General features: G+C 42.0%; 2 protein-coding genes across 5 annotated transcripts in view; both read right to left on the minus strand.

Annotated features, from left to right (window-relative positions):
• The window catches only part of LOC116970261 (collagen alpha-6(VI) chain-like), a 324,046-nt gene that overhangs the window by 180,825 nt on the left and 117,448 nt on the right, over positions 1-25,773 (minus strand). For all 4 annotated transcript variants that reach the window (XM_033016947.1, XM_033016955.1, XM_033016943.1 and 1 more), the window contains exons 31-32: positions 20,974-21,010; positions 20,203-20,217 (exon numbers count right to left, since the gene is read on the minus strand). In XM_033016947.1, the coding sequence (XP_032872838.1) occupies positions 20,203-20,217; positions 20,974-21,010 (52 nt within the window). The remainder of the gene's footprint in view (positions 1-20,202; positions 20,218-20,973; positions 21,011-25,773) is intronic.
• LOC116970288 (collagen alpha-6(VI) chain-like) lies at positions 1,273-13,914 on the minus strand. The gene is made up of 4 exons (XM_033016963.1): positions 13,305-13,914; positions 5,069-5,165; positions 4,930-4,982; positions 1,273-2,003 (listed from the first exon to the last, which is right to left on the minus strand). Exons 1-4 carry the CDS (start codon positions 13,861-13,863, stop codon positions 1,822-1,824), a joined length of 891 nt encoding a protein of 296 aa, XP_032872854.1. The 5' UTR covers positions 13,864-13,914; the 3' UTR covers positions 1,273-1,821.

Here is a 25,773-nt window from a genome sequence, read left to right on the forward strand (position 1 = left end):
CCAAGTAATGATTTCACTTATAAAATGTCCTTTGCAAATATTTTCAATATTCCTATCAAATTGAATTCTGGTAAATGTACAACCAGTTCACCAAGATATTTTCTACATGAAATAGCACCATACCTTTAACATAATCTGATATATAAAATAAATGATATTTTTTCTGAAATGCTTGCACCACTTGCCCTAAATGCATTAAAACAGATAAATTAAGCATTTATCAAAAGCGATTCAACCTGGTAGGTTGACAAAAATGCTGGAGAAACTCAGCGGGTGAGGCAGCATCTATGGAGCGAAGGAATGGGTGACGTTTCAGTCTGAAGAAAGGTCTTGACCCGAAACGTTGCCTATTCCTTCCCTCCATAGATGCTGCCTCACCCGCTGAGTTTCTCCAGCATTTTTGACTACCTTCGATTTTTCCAGCATCTGCAGTTTTTTCTTAAATAACTTCTGGAAGGTACTCATTTTTAATGCGTATGACAATTGACTGAACTGGAAAATGTTATATATTTAATCGGAAAGAATATTTCACAAATATTCACATTTGGGTAGCAATGCTTTACTAGTAGCTTTCCAATGTTAATTTGTCACTAAATAGTGCCAGGGCAACCTGTTGTCTCTTTGCTACACCAATTGACAGTCATAATACGGATTTATTTTAGTTTCCTGTCTCACTCTTCCATGTTGATTCTTGATCAGTGCCCTACTAAACATTTTCTGTTAAACTGGCAGTTGTTCCGCAGTAACTGGCAGTAAGTTGACGAATTTCCTTGCAAGTAGAATTTTCTTTTTTGTCTACCATTTCTTCTCTTGCCACTGCAGCCATGGCGCTTACACAGCCACACACGTGCACACAGACACATGCACGAACACACGCGTACAGACACATGCACAGACACACGCGCACAGCCACATGCACAAACACACGCGCACACACACAGGACAGACACACATGCGCACAGACACATTCACACAGACACACACGCGTACGCACGCGCACACAGACACGTGCGCGCACAAAGACACGCACGCGCACACTCACATGCAGACACGTGCACAGAGACACTAGTGCGCACAGACACATGCGCACACAGACACATGCGAACGCACATGCGAATACAGACACACGCACACACAGACACGCACACAGACGCGCACACAGACACACGCGCACACAGACACCAGCGTACATACACATGTGAACACAGACACGCGCACACAGACACACAGACACATGAGCACAGACACACGTGCACACAGATACACGCAGACGCGCACATGGACACACATACACACGGATACACAAACATACGGATAATTTAACGTTTTCAAGATTCTAGCTCATGCTCAGCATGGTGCTCCTGATATTAGCAACATTGCTGCTGTTTCTGACTTCCTGCTCTAGAGTGTGGAGCCTCCCAGCAGAATTGGGAGTCTTCCTGGAAGGTCCGGAGAGGAAGAATTAGGTCCCTTCATTTGGTCTTATTTGATTGCAAATTTTTTGACTTAAAAAAGTTGTGTAAACTATTTGCTCAATTATTTCTGGACAATCTTTCTGCCATCCACCTGCTCTTTTACTTTTGCAAACAAACAAAACACAGAAGAAAGATGTCCATATCCATTGTAGGCTTTCCTCCTTTACGAGAGTGTAAATGGGGATATCCTGTCTATTAATTATTATTCAACACAGTGGTACGTACTTAAAACCCTGAGCGCCAATATGAATAAGGTATTGTATATGTAAATAGAAAATGACATGTACACTGGAATTTCATGCCTGTTATCACTGAGTGTTTATCCATAATCATACCACCGCAGTATTTAGAAGGAAGATGTTAGACACAGGGCTTCGCATTCTGCCCTTGTGTCAAATCTGTTTTCATTTCCTTTACAGCCACCGTACCAGAACCTTCTGCAGCTCCTTAATGTTTTGTCAAAGTACCATTTTAAGGAATGGTTGTCGCAATTCCCTGGATCTTTACTCAATCCGCACACAGCTGGAGCTGAAAAGAATTAAACAGCTTAAGAAAGATGTATGGAGCCACAAGAGACCGCAGTTGCTGGAATCTGGAGCAAGAACATATACTGCTGGAGGCTATGGCATAGTTAGCATTTCAGGTCGAGAAGTCGTATCAGGGCTGGCCGAGGGAAGGTCAACTTTGTAAATGGAAAAAAAACACAGATTTCCAAGATAGACACAAAATGCTGGAGTAACTCAGCAGGACAGGCAGCATCTCTGGATTGAAGGAATGGGTGACGTCTCGGGTCTTCGGACTGAGAGTCGGGGACAGGGAGACACAGAGATATGGAAGGGTAAGGTGTGAAAACGAGACATTAAAGGGGATGGGGTCAATGAAAATATAGAATAGATCGTTGTTAGCTAGGGCAAGGTGAGCCCTGCGCACCCATCATCATGGTCTTCGCAAGCTTCATTGGCTCACAGAACCCTTCTGAAGAAGAGTCTCAACCCGGAACGCCATGCATTCCTTCTAATCACAGATGCTGCCTGCCCCGCTGAGTTTGCTTCAGCATTTTGTGTCTATCCTCAGTGTAAACGAGCAGCTGCAGTTCCTTCCAACGCAGGAGATGTGTAGACTTCTGGACACTTTGTCTCCACAGATGCTTCCTGGTTGGCCCAGTTCCTCCAGCGGTTTGTTTTTGCTATGAAAGATTTATATCGATTGCGCAAAACCTTCTCACAAAAATGATTGAAATGAGCTGGAATATTTATTTTTTTCCTGGAGTTTTTGTCTTACACTGAACATTTTAACCCTTTATCCTGTGTCTGTACACAGTGGACGGCCTGCTTGTAATCATATGTAGTCTTTTCGCTAACTGGATAGCAGGCAACAAAAAAGCTTTTCACTGCACCTCTGAACATGTGACAATAAACAACTAAACTAATTAAAAATGTGGGTACCAGAACAAAATATGTGGCATTGTTCATCCAACTATTTCACTCAGCAATTTGTCATTATCATCTTTTGTAAAGACATGAAAATTGTAAGGTCCCTAAGATCCTATCCAAAACTGAACAGAGGCTAATAACAGCTAAAGGCATGGAATGGAGATCAATTGGCATGGACTACCACAACATCCCTCTCAAGAGTTTCAATTCTCAACTGCTAACAGCAACTTATTTCCTGCTTGCTAATACGTGAAGTGCTGTTTGGAGCAGGGGCTGAATCCCCAGTGAATTGTACAGATGGCTTCCTCTATTCATGCCATTCCCTGAGCTGCATGGTGAAATTGGCCCTTAACTCAGGAAAATGAGTCAGGTCCCAAATTCTGCAAAGAGAAGACCACTTTCTCCCTCCAATTTGGCATTCTGTCCAGCACATTCCTTAGTCTTAGCCAAGACCCAGAAACCCTTTTAAGACTCTTCTCCCCCTCACTTCCTCTTAGGTTTGTTGCAACAAGACTGTTTATTTCATAAGTTCACAAGTTGTAGGAGCAGAATTAGGCCATTTGGCCCATCAAGTCTACTCTGACATTCAATCGTGGCTGATCTATATTTCCCTCTCAGCCCCATTCTCTCCATAACCCCTGACATAATCACTTACTAATCAAGAATCTATCTATCTCTGCCTTAAAAATATCAATTGACTTGACCTCCACAGACTTCTGCGGCAAAAAATTCCACAGATTCACCACCCTCTGACTAAAGAAATTCCTCATCATTTCCTTCCTAAAGATACGTCCATTTATTCTGAGTCCATGGCCTCTAGTCCCAGACTCTCTCACTAGTGGAAACATCCTCTCCACATCCACTCCATACAAGCCCATTCAGTTTTTTTAACCCAGGCAAACACAGCTTTACCAAATGAGCTACTAAAATCTCATTTCAATTCTCACACTTCTACACCTTTTCTCTATTTTGTAAATCTTTTGCTATTTTCTTTTGATGGCTGTAAATAGAAACTGGTGCTGGGAAAAACATTTTGATGTTAAATGCCAGATTTTTAACTCGGGTGCAAATTCACTGTGAAGGTGCCACAGCAGGTGAGGGGTGGAAGATGCATTGCCTGAGCATTGCTTCAATGTTTCAGATCAAGCTAATGGCCAACATCAGGAACAATGATGTATACGACTGGCTAAAGGAGTCAAACATGTGCAGCCTATCCAAGGATAAGAAAGCAAGAACTAACGTGAAAGGCACTAATAGGGGAAAGTGAGTCCAGATAGAGACGGTCCTTGCAACTATATCTTGCCATAAAAGGGTGAACGAGTATGTACATGCATTGTACAGAGAGCTGTGTGGAATGAGCTTCCAGTGGAAGTGGTGGAGGCAGGTTCGATTTTATCATTTAAAAATAAATTGGATAGGTATATGGACGGGAAAGGAATGGAGGGTTATGGTCTGAGTGCAGGTAGACGGGACTAGGGGAGAATAAGTGTTCGGCACGGACTAGAAGGGCCGAGATGGCCTGTTTCCGTGCTGTAATTGTTATATGGTTATATGGTTATATTGTATAATTTCCAAAGATTATTAACATTCACAGACCACATGGGAAGCAATTATATAATTCTCTGTAGAATGGAATAACTGTCCAAATCCATTCTTAATTAAGGTCACACGGTCATCAGGAATAGGAGTAAAATTAGGCCATTCGGCCCATCAAGTCTACGCCATTCAATTATGGCTGATCTATGTCTCCCTCCTAACCCCATTCTCCTGCCTTCTCCCCATAACCTCTGACACATGTACTAAACAGGAATCTATCTATCTCTGCCTTAAATATATCCACTGACTTGGCCTCTTCTGTGGTAAAGAATTCCACAGATACATACATTTCTCCTCATCTCCTTCTTAAAAGAACGTCCTTTAATTCTCAGGCTATGACCTCTAGTCCTAGACTCTCCCACTAATGGAAACATCCTCTCCAAATGAAAACCCTTCTGAAGGAAATATTTTTCAGCTATACCCACCATAGGCATTGATTTCATCTTTCTGTTCTTCAACTTCTTCCATAATATTCACTCTGTAATGAAGAAGTGAATACATCAATCAACAAAGTCAAATTCCATTCCTTGACCAGAATTTGATACTGATTGTTACAGAACATACGGTTCATTGAGAAATGTTTCCTTTTCTTCCATGTGCTGAGAATATTTTTTGTTGCATTCCTTCTTCATGGCTTGAGGCGGATAGTTGTTAATTCCAGCTATAAAATCAATAAGTACATTATTTGTTGAGAGTGACTGCAAGACACCTACGATACAACACACAAAAAAATGAAGTGTAATTTTCCAAAAGGCTTTTTCTTAATGGATCAAGTTTTAAATAGCAACAGCGAAATAACTTAAGTGGGGGGCTACCATCGACTCCACAGTCAAAAAGGCACAACAGAGGATGTACTTCCTGCGGCAGCTGTGGAAGCACAATCTGCCACAGGCAATGATGGTCCAATTCTACACGGCAATCGTAGAGTCTGTTCTCACCTTCTCCATCATGGTCTGGTTTGGCTCAGCCACCAAGCACGACACCTGGAGGCTGCAGCGAAACGTTTGATCAGCAGAGAAGGTTATTGGCTGCAACCTTCCCTCCATTGATGAAATGTACACTGCAAGGGCCAGGAAGCGAGCGGGCAAGATCATCTCTGACCTCTCTCACCCTGGCCACAAACTTTTTGAATCACTTCCATCTGGAAGGCGACTCCGGACTGTCAAAGCTACCAGCCAGACATAAAAAGAGTTTTTATCCACGAGTAGTTGCTCTACTCAACAGCCAAAAACCTGTAGCCTCCCTTTGATCTGGTATTTTGTTGGTTCACATGCTTGATCAATGGTGTTTTATCATTAATGTTTTATTATTATTAATGTTTAGTGTTTTCTGAGTCATTCGTCACTGTCACTGTATGTCATGTTGTTACTTGTGGGTGGAGCACCAAGGCAAATTCCTTGTATGTGAATACTTGGTCAATAACCTTACCTACTTACTTACTTAACCCTTTCAGTGAATCATGGTGAAGAGTCAATAGTGGCCCCAGATTCTTTATCCTGACCAAGTTGCCCAACTCCTTTCATGGATTCACTGTCAACAACTTTGTCAACGAGCATTCATGGCCTGAAAGTTGTCTGAGGAAAAACAGTTCTCCTTATCTATTCTACAGATATTTTCTATTGATATTACATTCACATCCTCTTGATTTTAACCTACTCACCAATAATATTTATTTGTGACCTTCTGTATATATTAGAAAAGACACAATTTTACAGTTGCATATTTTTGCAATATGTAGGCAACACAAATAGGTGGGAGGAGAAGTTAACAAAAGGATACAGACAGTGTTGGTGCCTAATAGCTATTTCACTTCTTACTTGTGGACTTAGACCATAAGACATAGGAGCAGAACCAGGAATATCTGCCCATCGCATCTGCTTCACTATTCAATCATGGCTGATCTATTTTCCCAATCAACTCCCAACCCTTCTGCAGATTTCTCCCCATAACCTTTGAAACTCATACTAATCAAGAACCTACCAATCTCTGCTTTTAAAATAGCCAATCACCTGGCCTCCACAGCCATCTGTGGCAATGGAATTCATTGGAAACAGAATCACCACCCACTGGCTAAATACATTCCTCCTCATCGCCATTCTGAAGGTATGTCTTTTTATTCTGAGGGTTTCCCCCCTGGCCCTAGACTCTCCCACTATTGGAAACATACTCTCCACATCCACTATATTCAGGCCTTTCATTATTTGGTAGGTTTCAATGAGATCCCCCCTCAACCTAAACTCTAGCAAGTACATGTCCAGAGCCATCAAACACTCCTCACATGTTAACGTCTTGCACTCAACAATCCAGTCTTGTATCTAATGAAGTGATTCAGACCAACTGTGGAATATTGCAATGGTGAAAATAAGGATTCACTGGGAACTGTGCATTTTTTAAGATATCTTCATGTTCTACGAGTCAAAATGTTGGAGCAAGAACTGCAATGTTGAGTTCGACTGCATCTGGCAGCTCTTGGGGATGGTGGAAGGAACTCACTGTGCTTAGGAAAAGTCCTTTTGTAAAATCCATTATGCAAAATGCTTTGAATGTGCACTTTGGGATTTCACAGTTTTAAATGGGTTTACTTTTATTTAAATCATTTCCAGATCTTGTAACACACAAGATGCCAACAATCTGTGTTATATATTGACAGCCAAATAGTCAACATACGCTGACATAATGCCCCCTTCCTCCTGCACCACTCCTACAACAGCCTCAATTGTCACCTACAGTGCAAGAGAATTCCTGTCTATGGTATTTCAGGCAGAGGTAGATTGTAGGTTTCTCCAGTATCATCCTTGTCCACGGGTCCACACTCCGTGGGCACTGCACTCTCAGGACATTGTGCTAAAGACTTGCTGTGCTTTACCAACATTGAATACAAACCCAGCCTATCCAATCTCTCCACATTAATTAATTGTTTCATCCGAGACACCATCCTATTAAATCTCCTCCACATATTCTCCAGTGCATTTAGACGTTCCTGTAGTGTGGTGGCTGGAACTGCACACAATACTCCAGTTCTGGCCTCAATGTTTAGTTTTAGTTTAGTTTGGAGATACAGGGTGGAAACAGGCCCTTTGGCCAACCGAGTCCATGCTGACCAGCAAGCACCCATACACTAGTTCTATCCTATAACCCTTATCAACATTTTAGTAGTAACAAAACCTCCATGTTCATATATTCTATGCTGATGGAGGCCTACATATGCCTTCTTCATCACCTCATAGATAAATAGAAAACACATAGAAACATAGAAAATAGGTGCAGGAGGAGGCCATTTGGCCCTTTGAGCCAGCACCGCCATTCAGTGTGATCATGGCTGATATTCCCCAATCAATTACCCATGCCTGCCTTCTCCCCATATCCCTTGACTCCACTAGCCCCTAGAGCTCTATCTAACTCTCTCTTAAATCCATCCAGTGATTTGGCCTCCACTGCCCTATATGGCAGGGAATTCCACAAATTCACAACTCTCTGGGTGAAAAAGTTTTTTCTCACCTCAGTCTTAAATGACGTCCCCTTTATTCTAAGACTGTGGCCCCTGGTTCTGGACTCGCACAACATTGGGAACATTTTTCCTGCATCTAGCTTGTCCAATCCTTTTATAATTTTATATGTTTCTATAAGATATCCCCTCATCCTTCTAAACTCCAGTGAATACAAGCCTAGTCTTTTCAATCTTTCCTCATATGAGAGTCCCACCATCCCAGGGATCAATCTCGTGAACCTACGCTGCACTGCCTCAATCACAAGGATGTCCTTCTAAATTCTAGCGAGTACAAGCCAAGTCTATCAAGTCTTTCTACAAATGAAAGTCCTGACATCGCAGGAATCAGTCGGGTGAACCTTCTCTGTACTCCCTCTACATCAAGAATGTCTTTCCTCAGATTAGGAGACCAAAACTGTACGCAATACTCCAGGTGTGGTCTCACCAAGACCCTGTACAACTGCAGTAGAACCTCCCTGCTTCTATACTCAAATCCTTTTGCGATGAATGCTAACATACTATTCGCTTTCTTCACTGCCTGCTGCACCTGCATGCCTACTTTCAGTGACTGGTGTACCATGACACCCAGGTCTCGTTGCATCTCCCCTTTTCCTAATCGGCCACCATTCAGATAATAGTCTACTTTCCTGTTTTTGCCACCAAAGTGGATAACCTCACATTTATCCACATTATACCACAAGGCTCAGTGCTGGGACCTCAGCTATTTACAATATATATTAATGATTATAACACATCCACTGGTTCTCCCTTATCCACTCTACTAGTTACATCCTCGAAAAATTCTATAAGATTCGTCAGACATGATTTACCTTTCATAAATCCATGCTGACTTTGTCCAATGATTTCACCACTTTCCAAATGTGCTGCTATCCCATCTTTAATAACTGACTCTAACAGTTTCCCCACTACCGATGTTAGACTAACTGGTCTGTAATTCCCCGTTTCCGCCAAACATTTGCCCACTCAACCCAGCCTATCCAAGTCACCTTGCAGTCTCCTAGCATCCTCCTCACAGTTAACACTGCCCCCCAGCTTCGTGTCATCCGCAAACTTGGAGATATTGCTTTCAATTCCCTTATCCAGATCATTAGTATATATTCTAAATAGCTGGGGTCCCAGCACTGACCCTTGCGGTACCCCACTAATCACTGCCTGCCATTGTGAAAAGGACCCGTTTACTCCGACTCTTTGCTTCCTGTTTGCCAGCCAGTTCTCTATCCACATCAATACTGAACCCCCAATGCCGTGTGCTTTAAGTTTGTATACTAATCTCTTATGTGGGACCTTGTCGAAAGCCTTCTGGATGTCCAGATATAACACATCCACTGGTTCTCCCTTAGCCACGCTACTAGTTACATCCTCGAAAAATTCTATAAGATTCGTCAGACATGATTTACCTTTTGTAAATCCATGCTGACTTTGTCCAATGATTTCACCACTTTCCAAATGTGCTGCTATCCCATCTTTAATAACTGACTCTAGCAGTTTCCCCACTACCGATGTTAGACTAACTGGTCTGTAATTCCCCGTTTTCTCTCTCCCTCCCTTTTTAAAAAGTGGGGTTACATTAGCTACCCTCCAATCCTCAGTAACTACTCCAGAATCTAAAGAGTTTTGAAAAATTATCACTAATGCATCCACTATTTCTGGGGCTACTTCCTACAGCACTCTGGGATGCAGCCTATCTGGCCCTGGGGATTTATCGGCCTTTAATCCATTCAATTTACCTAACACGACTTCCCGGCTAACCTGGATTTCACTCAGTTCCTCGATCTCATTTGACCCCCGGTCCCCTGCTATTTCCGGCAGATTATTTATGTCTTCCTCAGTGAAGACAGAACCAAAGTAGTTATTCAATTGGTCTGACATGTCCTTGTTCCCCATGATCAACTCACCTGTTTCTGACAGCAAGGGACCTACATTTGTTTTAACTAATCTTTTTCTCTTCACTTTTCTATAAAAACTTTTGCAGTCAGTTTTTATGTTCCCTGCCAGTTTTCTTTCATAATCTATTTTCCCTTTCCTAATTAAGCCCTTTGTCCTCCTCTGCTGAACTCTGAATTTCTCCCAGTCCTCTGGTAGGCTGCTTTTTCAGGCTAATTTGTATGCTTCATCTTTTGTTTTGATACTATCCCTGATTTCCCTTGTTATCCACGGATGCACTACCTTCCCTGATTTATTATTTTGCCAAACTGGGATGAACAATTGTTGTAGTTCATCAATGCAGTCTTTAAATGCCTTCCATTGCATATCCACCGTCAACCCTTTAAGAATCAATTGCCGGTCTATCTTGGCCAATTCACGTCTCATACCCTCAAAGTTACCTTTCTTTAAGTTCAGAATCCTTGTTTCTGAATTAATTATGTCACTCTCCATCCTAATGAAGAACTCAACCATATCATGGTCACATGGTCACAACGTACCTCGGTGACTGCCAATCACCCCCCCACCCCCCGGACACTTATTATCACTTATTATTATTTATTCAAACAATGTCGCTATGTCGCTCTTCCAGGGAGATGCTAAATGCATTTCGTTGTCTCTGTACTGTACACTGACAATGACAATTAAAATTGAATCTGAATCTGAATCTGAATCTTGCCCAAGGGGCCACGCACAACAAGACTGCTAACTAACCCTTCCTCATTACTCAATACCCAGTCTAGAATAGCCTGCTCTCTCGTTGGTTCCTCTACATGTTGGTTTAGAAAACTATCCCGCATACATTCCAAGAAATCCTCTTCCTCAGCACCCATGCCAATTTGATTCACCCAATCTATATGTAGATTGAAGTCACCCATTATAACTGTTTTACCTTTGCTGCACGCATTTCTAATTTCCTGTTTGATGCCATCCCCAACTCCAGTACAACTGTTAGGTGGCCTGTACACAACTCCCACTAGCATTTCCTGCCCCTTAGTATATCGCATCTCTACCCATATCGATTCCACATCCTCCAAGCTAATGTCCTTCCTTTCTATTGTGTTAATCTCCTCTCTAACCAGCAACGCTACCCCACCTCCTTTTCCTTTCTCTCTATCCCTCCTGAATATTGAATATCCCTGGATGTTCAGCTCCCAGCCTTGGTCACCCTGGAGCCATGTCTTCGTGATCCCAACTATATCATAGTCATTAATAGCTATCTGCACATTCAACTCATCCACCTTATTACGAATGCTCCTTGCATTGAGACACAAAGCCTTCAGGCTTGTTTTTACAACACCCTTACCCCTTATACAATTATGTTGAAAAGTGGCCCTTTTTGATTTTTGCCCTGGATTTGTCTGCCTGCCACATTTCACGTTGCTTCTACCCTCATTTTACACCCCTCTGTCTCTCCGCTCACACATTTAAGAAACCCTTTCCCTTTAACTCCATCTGCGACTATCCCATTTGACACCCCACCCCCCTTATTCAGTTTAAAACCACCCGTGTAGCAGTGGCAAACCTGCCTGCCAGAATGCTGGTCCCCCACCTGTTAAGATGCAATCCGTCCCTTTTGTACAGTGAGGTGATGTCCTAAAGCACATCACCTCACACTCATTGGATTAAATTCCATCTGCCATTACGTTACGTAATTTACCAACTGATCAATATTATTCTGTAAACTAAGACTTTCCTCTCATCAGCAATTATAGTCATTATACTAATCACACCTCCTACAATCATATCCAAATTATTAATGCATTTGATAGACAGCAAGGATCCCAGCACATTTCCCTGTGCTATACCACTGGTCATAGTCTTACAATCACCAAAGTAACTCTCCACCACCAGCCTCAGTCTCTGATCAGCAACCCAACATTGGATCGAATTTGTCACTTGACCAGGGACGACATGGAATATAACATTAACCAGACCTTGTCAAAACCTTGCTGAAGAGAATGGAGGCAACATCAGCTGCACTGCCATCATCAATAAATGTTGTTACTTGTTCTAAAAACAATCAAATAGTCAGTCAGGGTCGCTCACCAACTAAACCATGTTGACGATCCCTGATCAGCCTCTGTCATCCCAAGTGTAGAATAATCCTATTACTCAGATTTTGTTTCCCAATAACGTCTCTAAGACTCACTAGCACGTAATTATCTAGCTTATTCCTGCAATCCTTCTTAAATAAAGGTACCAAATCTGTTACTATTTTAACAACATTTAATAATATTCCTCCTGTCTTTTTACCTACCACTCACTGACTTAGACTGTCTGTATGATCAAGAAGATGTTTTGCATCCTTACATCCTACACTGCCATCTAGCTTCTGCATGATCAACAAACTTGAATACTTAGATTATTTCACCCAAATCAATGAGGTAGACTGTGAATATCTGGGGGCTCCAGCAATGGTTCCTGCACCACTCCACCATGGCGGTGGTTTGATTGGACGAAGGTTGAACAAAGGCTAAAGATGAAAAGACAAAAGGCTGTGAGACAAACGGAAAAGAGGCATGAAATGTGAAACTAGTGGAAGGAAAGGGATATGGATAGGGCTAACGGATTCAAGGGATATGGGGAGAAAGCAGGAATGCGGTACTGATTCTGGATAATCAGCCATAATTATGTTGCATGGCAGTCTTGGCTCGAAGGGCCGAATGGCCTACTCCTGCAGCTATTTTCTATGTTTTTGTGGTATAGGCGGGAAAAGGACAGGGGGGCATATCTATGTCCCTATCCCCATCTAGTAAATGTCACTATCATATCTGCTTCTACCACTACACCTGGCAGCGCGTTCCAGGCACTTACCACTCTGTGTAAAAAACACTTGCCCCTCACATCTCCTTTAAACTTTCACCTTAAAGCTATGCTCTCCAGCCATTATTATTTCTGACAGAATAAAGGTTCTTAACTTCCTATTATTAATTTATTAATAATAGACTCCAGCAAGTTTCTCATTATTGTCAGGCTAATTATGCCCCTGTCCCACTTAGGAAACCTGAACGGAAACCTCTGGAGACTTTGCGCCCCACCCAAGGTTTCCGTGCGGTCCCCGGATGTTGCAGGTGGTTGCCGGAGGTTTCAGGTAGTGGACGCAGGTAGGGAGACTGATAAAAACCTCCGGGAACCTCCGGGAACCACACGGAAACCTTGGGTGTGGCACAAAGTCTCCAGAGGTTTCCGTTCAGGTTCCCTAAGTGGGACAGGGGCATAAGTCTTTAAGGCATCCTCCAGTTCTTATTTCTAGTACTTATCAAACAGTACGATATAAATATATGTATTAAGATTGTAGCGTCAGTAATGCATGGTAATAAATTATCGTTTTATCATAAAGTTTCCTCAAAGTTCCAGCCCACTTACCTTCCAGGTTTTTCAGGAAGGCTACTGCAAACCTTTGTGCATATTCCATTTCCATCTCCAGAGCTCTGTGCAGATGGACTAAATGTTGATCCTGAGGAGAACTGACACACTCCTTCAGGGCTGCAACGTTGGATCGCTCTCCGAGAACCAATGCAAAGACAGCAAATCCTTTACATTTGATATCTTGTGATATTTCCAGCAATCTCTTCTCATCAATATTTGTGTCGGCTGAAAGTATTATAAAAATAACCCTGTGTGTCGCCTGCTTTGTATCATTTGAGAAGAAATGTTTCAGGCTCCATTCAACAGTGCGGTCAAGGCTGGAGGTGACCTCTGGTTGATCAAATGACTCTTGGATGTGTCGCTTTTTCAGTGTTTTTGCGTTGTAATCCAAAATCCCAAACTCCAGGTTAAACGGTTCTTTCCCATAACTGCCAGCATGTTGTACAATAGCCACTCTAGGATGAAGACTGGAAGCTTTTGGCTCTTCGGAAATCACAAACTCGTTAAGCATGGAACTTAGGAAATGCTGAACATTTTCGGAATGTGCAGTTTCCATCTCATCTACATCATCAAGAATAAATGCAATATCCAGGTTTACAGGAAAGGCAGGGGGAGAGCCGGTTCTTGCACACTTGCCATCTGGTTTACACTGATCTGAAAAAATAAAACATATTTATTGACCAATATTTTGGAGTTTGACCCACATTTTTAAATGTGCATTTATTTGCTGTGATTTAAAGTTGTATGGAATCAAAATGTAACCAATTACCTATGAAATATATAGTAGAAATATTATTTTCTGGCATTGAAGTTGGAACGTGCCAGAAATATAATCAACAAAATCATATATTGTCGAGGTTAGTTTATTGTCATGTGAACAGTGAAGAGCTTTTGTCGCAAGCTAACCAGTCAGCAGAAAGACCATACATGATCACTAACAGTCTGACCGTGTCACAAAACATCGCATCACTAGTTAAGAGAGGGCAGCAGCGTTTGCACTTTCTGCGCCGGATGAGAAGAGCTCACCTCCCCCATCCCGTCCTCACCACTTTCTACAGGGGCACCATAGAGAGTATTCTGACCAGCTGCATCTCTGTCTGGTTTGTGGACTGTAAAGCCTCCGACTGGAAGTCCGTGCAGAGAGTGGTGAGGATGGCTGAACAAATCATCGGGACTTCTCTCCCCTCAATCGAGGACATTGCAAGCAAACGTTGCTTGTCCAAGGCCAACAGTATTATAAAGGACCCCACACATCTCCATCATGGACTGTTCACTCTGCTGCTGCCCTCGGGCAAAAGATATCGCAGCATAAGGAACAGAACATCAAGGTTTTGCAACAGCTTCTTTCCCTGAGCCATCAGACTCTTGAATGCCATGTAATGGGCAGCCACCATTATCTATTTTATCTTTTTATCCATTTTATCTTTTTATCCATTTTATCCTTCTGTTTATTTTTGTGTTGCACGGGGAGCCAAATGCAACGGAATTTCGTTTAGAATTGCATATATCGATGTATTTCTGAATGACAATAAAGTTTTGATTGATTGATTGATTGATTGATTGATTGACAATCAGCCATCCACCGTGTGCAGATACATGATAAAGGGAATAACATCAATAATGTTTTGTGCAAGATATAGTCCAGTAAAGTCCAATCAAAGATAATCCAATGGTCTCACAGTTATAAATACTGTACATTATGAAAGGTGAGATTAAAATTGGAAACTTTAATTCCATATGTCCCAATAGGTTTAAAGTATGTGAATGATAGAAATCATGATCAAAAACATGACACCATGAGGTGGGCAGGACAAATCCAAAGGGCTTTGTTCAATAATGGTAAATAAATAGAACCACCAATGCTGGAATCCAAAAACAAAAACGGAAATATCGGAAAACTTCAGCCAGTTTACCAGTGTCGACTGGAAGAAAAATCAGTGAATGTTGTCGGTCAATGACTCTTCTAAAGATTGAGGGATGGGGTGGAGAGGAGAGTTTGTGGTCTCCAAAGCAAGGTGCAAGGTGCATTAGATGGGTATAAAAATACATAATTCAGTCCCAATCAGAAAGTAAATTATTTTACTATGAATGGTGTATATATTTTAATTGTACATTACAGAGGGGAAATCGTATGACAATCTGGGAAGAAGAACCGATTGAATATAAAGGCTGAGTTACTGGCAGACACAAACCTGCAGTACCAGCTTTGCCTCGGGTATACAACACATCGAAAGGAACTTACAACAGAAAATGATGACAAAACATCAGACAGCAAGTGCAACACCAGGAAGTCAGATGTCAGAGGTTATGGGGAGAAGGCAGGAGAATGGGGTTAGGAGGGGTAGATAGATCAGCATGATTGAATGGCGGAGTAGACTTACATAGAAACATAGCAACATAGAAAATAGGTGCGTGCAGGAGGAGGCCATTCGGCCCTTCGAGCCAGCACCGCCATTCATTCTAATCATGGCTGATCGTCCCCTTTCAATAACCCGTGCCTGCCTTCTCCCCATATCCCTTGATTCCACTAGCCCCTAGAGTTCTATCTAACTCTCTCTTAAATCCATCCAGTGATTTGGCCTCCACTGCCCTCTGTGGCTGGGAATTCCACAAATTCACAACTCTGTGGGTGAAATTTTTTTTTCTCACCTCAGTCTTAAATGGCGTCCCCTTTATTCTAAGACTGTGGCCCCTGGTTCTGGACTCGCCCAACATTGGGAACATTTTTCCTGCATCTAATGGGCCGAATGGCCTAATTCTACTCCCATTCCTTATGATGTAAATTATTTTGAAAAGTAAGTGAGAGCAGAAGAGATCTTAGCATATTACAGGTTGAATTTGATTAATTTAAAAACATACCATAACACAAAGTGCATGAATGGACCTGACTCAAAAGTTCTTGGGACCTTTGCAGTTGTCTTGGCAACACGACCACTGCATCCTTGGGAATAAAAATGTAAAAGGAAGTTGGTTTAGAACTAAAGAAAAATAAATCTGCAAGGTTAACAAACACATAATGCACTTTACTTAAATAACTACGGTTCTTGATTCTAACCGTCCCAGCTCGGTATATATTAGCCAGGTCCGAGACAGTTAAATAAAGATACGCATATGCACTTTTTTTTTAGTTGAGAGATACAGCACGGAAACAGGCCCTTCGGCCCACCGGGTCTGCGCCGACTAGCAATGCTCGCACATTAACACTATCCTACACAGACTAGGGACAATTTACATTTATACCAAACCAATTAACCTACAAACCTGTACGTCTTTGAAGTGTGGGAGGAAACTGAAGATCTCAGGAAAAAACCCACATGGTCACGGGGAGAACGTACAAACTCTGTACAGACAGCACCCGTATGCGGGGTCGAACTCGGGTCACCGTCACTGTAAGCGCTGTAAGGCAGCAACTCGATCGTTGCACCACCATGATGCCCTTCTTAATCTTATTTTCTATCCCATCTTACATTTTCTGCTCATTTGAAATGTGAAGCCGCAGCTCATCATTAATTGTACAGATACGATACAACAATCTAATCAGGAACCTATTTGCAATTCCATTGCTTCAGCACTGGAGCAGAGAGTCCTCAATGAGATGAAACTGAGAGGAGCCAGTTCCTTGCCCAGACGTAACCCTGTAGTAAATCTTAACTTTCCTTGTAAAGCAGAAGGGCAGGTGATCCTTGCTAGCCTCATATGAAGTCTCAAGACTCCCATATGCCGATCTAATCCTCAATGGTTCATTGGTACTTTATTGTCACATGTACTGAGGCACAGGGAAATTCCTTTATTGCATACACTTCAGTCAAAATCTCACGATACATAAACCTAATCATACTTGATTATAAGACTGTAAGAATAGCAGATAGCACTGAGGCACTACACAAGAGTCACCATCTTTCCAGCACCATCTTGTACCCTTCAAGTTCAGAATCGTTAAAAATGTTAAGGGCCTGTCCCACTTAGGCGATTTTTTCGGCGACTGCCGGCAACTATCACAGTCATAGCAGGTCGCCGAAAAAGCAGCAACTGCCCCCCCCCCCACAACAACGTTTACGCCAAGCAACGACAGCCTACCACCTAGTTGGCTTCAAGCCATGGCAAGCTATCAACAACTGGCGACTCATTAGGACGTCCACCTACGACCACACCTACGACAACCTACGACCACACAGGCGACAACCTACGACAACCAAAGTCAACCTACGTCCACCCGCGACAAGCTACGACACGCCAGGACCCAGCCGGCGACAACTGAAGACAATTCAGTCGCCGCTACCTGTCACCGGTTGACGTAGGCTGACGTAGGTTGTCGCCAATGGATTTCACCGAAGGCAGCGCCCGGCGACAACCAACGTTTCCTGGTGACAACATGCGTCATCCTGGCGACAACCTACGACAGCACCTACGTCAGGAGAAGACAAGCTACGTCAAGCCCACAGTCACCGAAAAGTTTTGAACATTTCAAAATCCAGTGGCGACCAGAAAAACGTTATAACTCTGTAGGTGACTTGAGCAGACTACTCACGACCATACAGGTGTCACCCCACGACCATGTGGCGACAGCCTAGTCGCCTGTAGTCACCGAAAAAATCACCTAAGTCGGCTTTAGAGTCTTAACTTGGCCAAAAAGTTCCATCATCGACAAAAGCATTTTCTTCTTTCCAATCCCTGATGGGGTTGTGCAGATGGGATACTGCAGGGGTTTGGTGTTTTTGTGGCCACTTCTCTCTGTATGGGATGATGGAATGATTTGGACAGACCGGGCTATACACGGTTATCTGCTGGATGCTCATAGGATCCTTTAAGCTCCAAGCACCGAGGATATGGACAACACAGCTCACCCCCTCCACGACACACTGGTCAACCTGAGGAGCACCTTCAGCAACAGACTGGTTCCACCTAGATGCAGTACGGAATGCCGCAGGAGATCTTTCTTCCCTGTGGCTGTCAATCCCCCTTCTGTGGTGGGGTAGACTGGCTCCCCTTTCCCACCCTCCCTCCCCAATCTTTGCACATCACCATCCTAGATTTTCCACATCATTTTAATTTCATGTTTCGTGTACCAAGTTTTGTTTTATGACTATTGGCAGACCAATTTCCCACCTGGGATAAATAAAGTTCTATCACATCGTATCGTATATTTTGGGAAATATTCTTCTCAGACTTGTGCTACAAAGGGATGTCATAGATTGGTTCTGCTCCATGATAATTTAATACTAAGGACATTCTTGCCGTAGAGGGAGTACAGAGAAGGTTCACCAGACTGATTCCTGGGATGTCAGGACTTTCATATGAAGAAAGACTGGATAGAAACTTACAAAATTCTTAAGGGGTTGGACAGGCTAGATGCAGGAAGATTGTTCCCGATGTTGGGGAAGTCCAGAACAAGGGGTCACAGTTTAAGGATAAGGGGGAAGTCTTTTAGGACAGAGATGAGAAAATCATTTTTTACACAGAGAGTGGTGAATCTGTGGAATTCTCTGCCACAGAAGGTAGTTGAGGCCAGTTCATTGGCTATATGTAAGAGGGAGTTAGATGTGGCCCTTGTGGCTAAAGGGATCAGGGGGTGAGAAGGCAGGTACAGGATACTGAGTTGGATCATCAGCCATGATTATATTGAATGGCGGTGCAGGCTCGAAGGGTCGAATGGCTACTCCTGCACCTATTTTCTTTATTTCTAACTGCTAGAACAGAAGGTGCCCGTCCCAGTGGAACAATCCTTTCTCGCATTCTCACCCCATTTCCCTACAAATTATCTTCTTTCAGGGATCTAATCAACTTCTTCTGGAAGGCACTAATTAATTCTATTTCACGCGCCCCTACAGATCGTAACTTCCCATGTGTAACTATTCGTCATAAAATGAATGTGATCGACATTTTAAATTATGCATATCTGACTGCTTATAATTCCAGTACAGTGATACCCTACAGAGAATAAATATTAAACAGGCGGCACGACAGTGCAGAGATATTGCTGCCTTACAGCGCTTGCATCCCCAGAGGCCCGGGTTTGATTCCAACAATGAGTGCTGTCTGTACGAAGTTTGTACCTTCTCCCCGTGACCTGCATGGGTTTTCTCCAGGATCTTCGGTTTCCTCTCACACTCCAAAGATGTACAGGTTTCTAGATTAATTGGCGAGGTATAAATGTAAGTTGTCCCTAGTCTGTGTAGGATAGTGTTAATGTGCAGGGATCGCTGGCCGGCGTGGACTCGGCGGGCCGAAGGGCCTGTTTCCATGCTGTATCTCAAACTAAACAAAGAATGTATAAAACGGAAATGTGGAATAGCCCTCACCTTAAAAACCTTTTTCACCTCAGGGATGCTTTTTAAGGAGATGATGACGGGAATGATACTTGAAGCACTGAACTGTGTGGCAGCCATTGCCATAGCATCAGAGTCCTGCGATCCTCCATTGGTGAGAAACACAGCTATTTTCTTCACGAGGACACCATTACGAACCCGTTTAAAAGTATTTCTGGCAACAAACTGCATACTGTTGCCGATATTGCGGATGCTTCTTGATCGATCATGAGCTAGACCTTTTATTTCTTGCAGGAGTGCCTTTTTTTTCTTAAAGCGAGGGAATCGAATGAAAGGCTTAGCTTCGTTACTGTAAGTAAGGAGAGCCACACGGGCACCTGTGGGACAGTTGTTTTCAGCGATGTCAATATCCTGCACAAAACTAATTACAATTTTCTTCATCCTTTCAAATATAGCAGGAGTGACATCTGCAGATGTGTCCAGAGCAAAGGCCAGCTCCGTGGGGTAGGATGGACATGCTCCACTTCCTGAAAGAATGCAACAACATTTTGCATTTGAAGATGACATTTATTCGAGAAAAGTGCAGGTACAATAATTTATCTTGAAAAAGTTTTTAAAGAGCCACTTACTTTGTGAACTGCAGGCTAGAGAAATGAAAGAGGAAGTAAAGTTAATACAATGAAGTATATTTTTTACTTCGCAAAGTTAATCAATAATCTTAATCACTCTTTCTATAAGTGGATTTGCTCACCATGTGATTTTAGTATCTGATTTTCAAAGCCCTGTGTAACCATGAGTTTTAGTGCCGAGTTTTTCCCTTTGGCATTAGTTCAGACAGTACATCAAAGAAAACATTCCCCAGCATCAGCATCAAGCCTAGCCTACTACACCCGTGTGAGGATTTAAACTTTCCGCGCCAGGAACTTCTATTATCAACTTGATGTCAAATTAGCTGAATATGTGCAGGGGACCCACACACATCAGTAATGTTCCAAACGCAGCATTCAGAGGCCACAATCATTTGATCACTTCAGTTTAATTTCAAGATGAGGAGAAAGAACATTTTATAATATTCCGCCATCTAATGCCAAATACAATTTTAGTATTGTTTCCTCTTAAAATAATTACCGAGATTTTAAAATAATAATTCTTAAATTCGTGATAGGAGCAGAATTAGGCCATTCGGCCCATCAAGTCTACTCCGCCATTCAATCATTCATGGCTGCTCTATCTCTCCCTCATAACCCAATTCCCCTGCCAGATTGGAAAATCCACTTGAATTTAAGAACATTTAGACACATTTTCTTTTCATTTTCTTTTAACATTTCTAAAATTCTACAAATTTAGTGAGAGATTCCAGCTTTAAAAATATTACTCAAGGGGAAGAGATTGTCACTTACCACAGTTGTCTCTTATGTAATTCACAAGCTCACATGCCTGCAAGGAAATTGCAAAAGTGTAAGCTTTCAAACATTCTATGCAGAAAACTTGACTATCAGATTGTACCTTAGAACATAGAACATAAAACATAGAACACTACAGCACAAGAACAGGCCCTTCAGCCCACAAGGTCCTTGTCAAACATTATTGCCAAGACTAACTCTTCTCTGCCTGCACATAACCCATTCTCACGATATCCATATCCCTATCCAGAAGTCTTTTAAATTCCACAATTGTATCTGCCTCAAGCACCACCCCTGCAACATGTTCCAGGCACTCACCACCTCTGTGTAAAAACATGCTGCAAACACATCCTGTAAACTTTGTCCCACTCACCTGAGAGCTATGCCCTCTAGTGTTTGATTTTTTCACCCTGGGGAAAAAAAGGTTCTTACTTTCTACCCTATCTCTGTTTCTCATATTTTTGGACACTTCTATGAGATCTCCCTGTAACTTGGGCAATCCAGAGAACGTCAATACAAATTTCCCCTGTAGCTAATACCCTGTAATACCAGCTCCATTACAGTAAGTCTCCTCACCGCCCTTTCCAAAGCAACTACATCCTCCCTATAATGGGGTGACCAGAACCACAGGTAATACTCCAATGTGGCCGAAACAATGTCCTTTAGAGCTGCACCATGACAGTCCCAATTCTTGTACTCAATGCCCCAACCTCTGAAAGTAAACATTCCACATGCCTTCTTTACCATTCTATCTACTTGTGTTGCCACATGCAGGGAGCTATAACCATATAACCATATAACTATATAACCATATAACAACTACTAGGTATGTTGCAAAGCGTACCTGAAGCGTCTTTGAAGATCTGCCGTTGCGGGTGTGCGCGATTTTGGCGCCGTTTAGAGGGGGCGGGTTTAAAACGCGATTTTCTCTAAGCTGTTCCAATCGAAAATGTTCAGCCTAGTTAATTATTAACGAAAAATCGCTGGAAGACCTCGTCGCAAAAGCTATTATTAGGTTTAAAGGCCTTGAATAATAGTTATAGTAGTTTAAAAATCAATCTTTAAACCCGCGACCGTCAGCAACCGCAGGGCCTCATAAAGAAAATAGCAGAAGTTAGGTTGTATATTTTTACATTCAAAAGGGCTTCTAAAGATCCTTTTATACAAAATTTAATATTGCGAGTAGCTCAATTTGGCCCCATTATATCCCGCAGTATTTTTCTCGGCATTTGAGGCACAAATCTACCGCAATGTGAACGTTCTAAACCAGCGCGTTCCACAGGATCCCACTGGAAAGCTGATTTAAATGGGCATTTATTTACAGCAATTGAACACTGAATTCCTTCCATTTGGTCTATAAATTAATGTAAATGAGATTTAAAAATCATGTTTTATTGTGAATTATTTGTGAATATTATTTGGACATTTAGGCTATTTAAAAATGTTAATAATTTATTAAGAAATGGATAGATGTTTAGATCTAGTAATTGAAGTCTGAAATTAGCTACAATTAGGTAACTAACTAATTATATGCTTTAATTTCAGGTCATCCAAGTAAGATTATTTTATATTTGTTTCAGAATGCTTCAATCTATGATAACTGAAAATTTCATTCAGTTCTCTTAATTTTTAAGAAAGTTATGGGCTTTTGACTGTTCACGATCACAACTTTTTTGTTATGTCCATAGAAAATCAATAGGGAACAAGATGCTCATTTCCGAGTATGAAAATGGCCATAACTTTTTAAATACTTGAGATATGAAAGTGAATTAGGTGTCAAATTAAACTTATTTTTATGCTTTATCTGATGGGATAAATTACAGACTTGATTTTTAAAATCTCAAAATTTTGTAACATTGCTACAACTACAGCACGGAAACAGGCCATCTCGGCCCTTCTAGTCCGTGCCGAACACTTATTCTCCCTTAGTCCCATCTGCCTGCACTCAGACCATAACCCTCCATTCCTTTCCCGTCCATATACCTATCCAATTTATTTTTAAATGATAAAATCGAACCTGCCTCCACCACTTCCACTGGAAGCTCATTCCACACAGCTACCACTCTCTGAGTAAAGAAGTTCCTCCTCATGTTACCCCTAAACTTCTGTCCCTTAATTCTCAAGTCATGTCCTCTAGTTTGAACCTTCCCTACTCTCAATGGAAAAAGCTTATCCACGTCAACTCTGTCTATCCCTCTCATCATTTTAAAGACCTCTATCAAGTCCCCCCTTAACCTTCTGCGCTCCAAAGAATAAAAACCTAACTTGTTCAACCTTTCTCTGTAACTTAGTTGCTGAAACCCAGGCAACATTTTAGTAAATCTCCTCTGTACTCTCTCTATTTTGTTGACATCTTTCCTATAATTTGGCGACCAAAATTGTACACCATACTCCAGAATTGGCCTCACAAATGCCTTGTACAATTTTAACATTACATCCCAACTTCTATACTCAATGCTCTGATTTATAAAGGCCAGCACACCAAAAGCTTTCTTTACCACCCTATCTACATGAGATTCCACCTTCAGTTATGCACTTGGACACCAAGCTCTTTCCATATATCAATGCTGTCAGTGGTCGTGCCGTTAATAGTAAGATTAAACGAGAACTTACCAGTTTGAAGTTTGATCTTTATTTTATGAGGAGTAACGTTGAGGGAATACGTGAAGACCCCGTCCAGTACGCATGCGTGTCATTCTTCAAAGCAGCAGTGTGAAATCACAGATAACAGTTATTGAACTGAACATAGTAAGATAAGAGAACCATAATACCAGTTGACCTTTATGATAGAGGGCTGGGAGTGGAGGGCACATAATCCCTCAACGTTACTCCTCATAAAATAAAGATAAAACTTCAAACTGGTAAGTTCTCGTTTAATCTTACTATTTTACTTCGGAGTCACGTGAGTGGCTACGTGAAGATTTTAAAGCTGTGATTTCATGCCGTGGAACCGAGTCCAGGCGTCATACACTGTATCAGTAGGCCAATGATAAGTGAACATTAAGAATGCATTCAGACATGACATAGATATAGACATGTTGATGCTATTAATGAATAATAGTGGCAATAGTAACCTCCCTCAACCTGGAGGAAGTATGAACCATACCTAACATAGAGTTGGCAAATACCCCTGATCTGACAATAGGTTTATTCTGAATATTTGGACAGATCAATAGTTTGACCATCCTGCAACCGCTAGGATGTGGTCCATCCCTGCTGCTGAGGTATAGCGGTCCTGGTGGAGTGAGACTCAATGTCAATGTACACTCCTGTATATGCCAGACCCATATAACCATCTGGAGAAGGTTCGTAGTGAATCCTTCTAACAAGATTTTATGTAACTAATAATATTGCTGTCAGTCTATAAGGTTCTTAGGAGCCTTGACATACTGGTGTAAATGCGTGATCACACGCAACCCAAGGTCCATGGGATATGCAACATCTAGTTTGGTCTTGTGTCCCTGTCTAATCTGCTTGATTAATCATAAACAAAACATGTTATTATAGCTCGCAGATATGATCATCCTATCCAGTGTTGCAATGACTGGACCCATAGCGCTGTACTCAGTGCCATGGCGTAATCACCAGTACGTGAGTATGACCATGGACAGGGATGTTGCTGGTGCCCATCGGTGAAGTGACGTAGTACAATGTTTACAACCCATATCTCTGCGTCCCTAGGCCTGGGAGGTTTTAAGCTGACGATACCTTCATATTCTGGATATCAGAGGGAGAGACCGGACAGAGTGGTTTATGTACTCCTCAGCCAAATAATGAGGAGGTACTTAAGGCACAGTAATGGAATAGTAACAATGTTATTATCCCATAAAACTGAATTTTAATGTGTCAGTCATCCGTGCCGAGTTAAACGTAAGGAAGCATAAACAATGCTTCCCATCTCCTATGCAGATTGCTGCTATTTGGTGCTATCCCTGCAATCTGTAGTGAGCACTCTTAACGCTTATGGTTTGACAACCCGAGCCGCAGAAACGATCTCTCAGAGTCTGTAAGTCTATGAATTGATTATATCATGCAGAGGATGGTTTCAACATCACAACTGAACCAGCACCTTTTTATCCGGAATTAACCATGTAAGGTTTTATGTTCATTCTTCGCCTCAGCAGGAGCCATAGGTATATAACCCAGGCAGGCACTATGAAAACCCGGAAGCGGGAATCTTGCTGAATTTTGCAAGACCCGTCTATTGAGGCCAAATGGAGGAAGACATAAAATAACATTCCTTCCTAGTGTAGCGAGAATGCACCCTTCGCCACTGTATGCCTCGTTCACTGTTGATTGAAACTGGATGCAAGCAACTCAATAGTTAGTGTTCTATCAATCCACACTGTCATTAAATACTTTGTGATCACACATTCATCCTGTGTTGTCATTGATTTTGCATAATAATACACCAGTGCTAAATGCGGTTTGGTAAAACTATCACCGGATACTTTGATTTGATTGTACCTTTGTGATTAACATATACCACCACCAAAGTGTATCACCTTGGATTTGTGCATGTCCTTTAATGCACAGAATGCACCTGGTGTCCATTGGCAGTTGATATCATGACTGAACACTGGATAACTCATGCTAATCCCATCTGCCTCCGTAACTAGAGATGGTATTAGTAAATTACCCATCTTTGGGCAATAGCATCAGTTTGGAAATGACTGAAGATTTACGGATAAGAGGTTTTAGTGGAACAAAGCTGTCCATCATTGTGACTTTGATTATTTCAGCTAAAAATAGCAGAGGTCTAATTTTTTGTCTCAGAGCTGATCCCAGACCAATAAA

Source organism: Amblyraja radiata, chromosome 2 (assembly GCF_010909765.2).
Source record: "Amblyraja radiata isolate CabotCenter1 chromosome 2, sAmbRad1.1.pri, whole genome shotgun sequence".
NCBI classification, from domain to species: Eukaryota; Metazoa; Chordata; class Chondrichthyes; order Rajiformes; family Rajidae; genus Amblyraja; species Amblyraja radiata.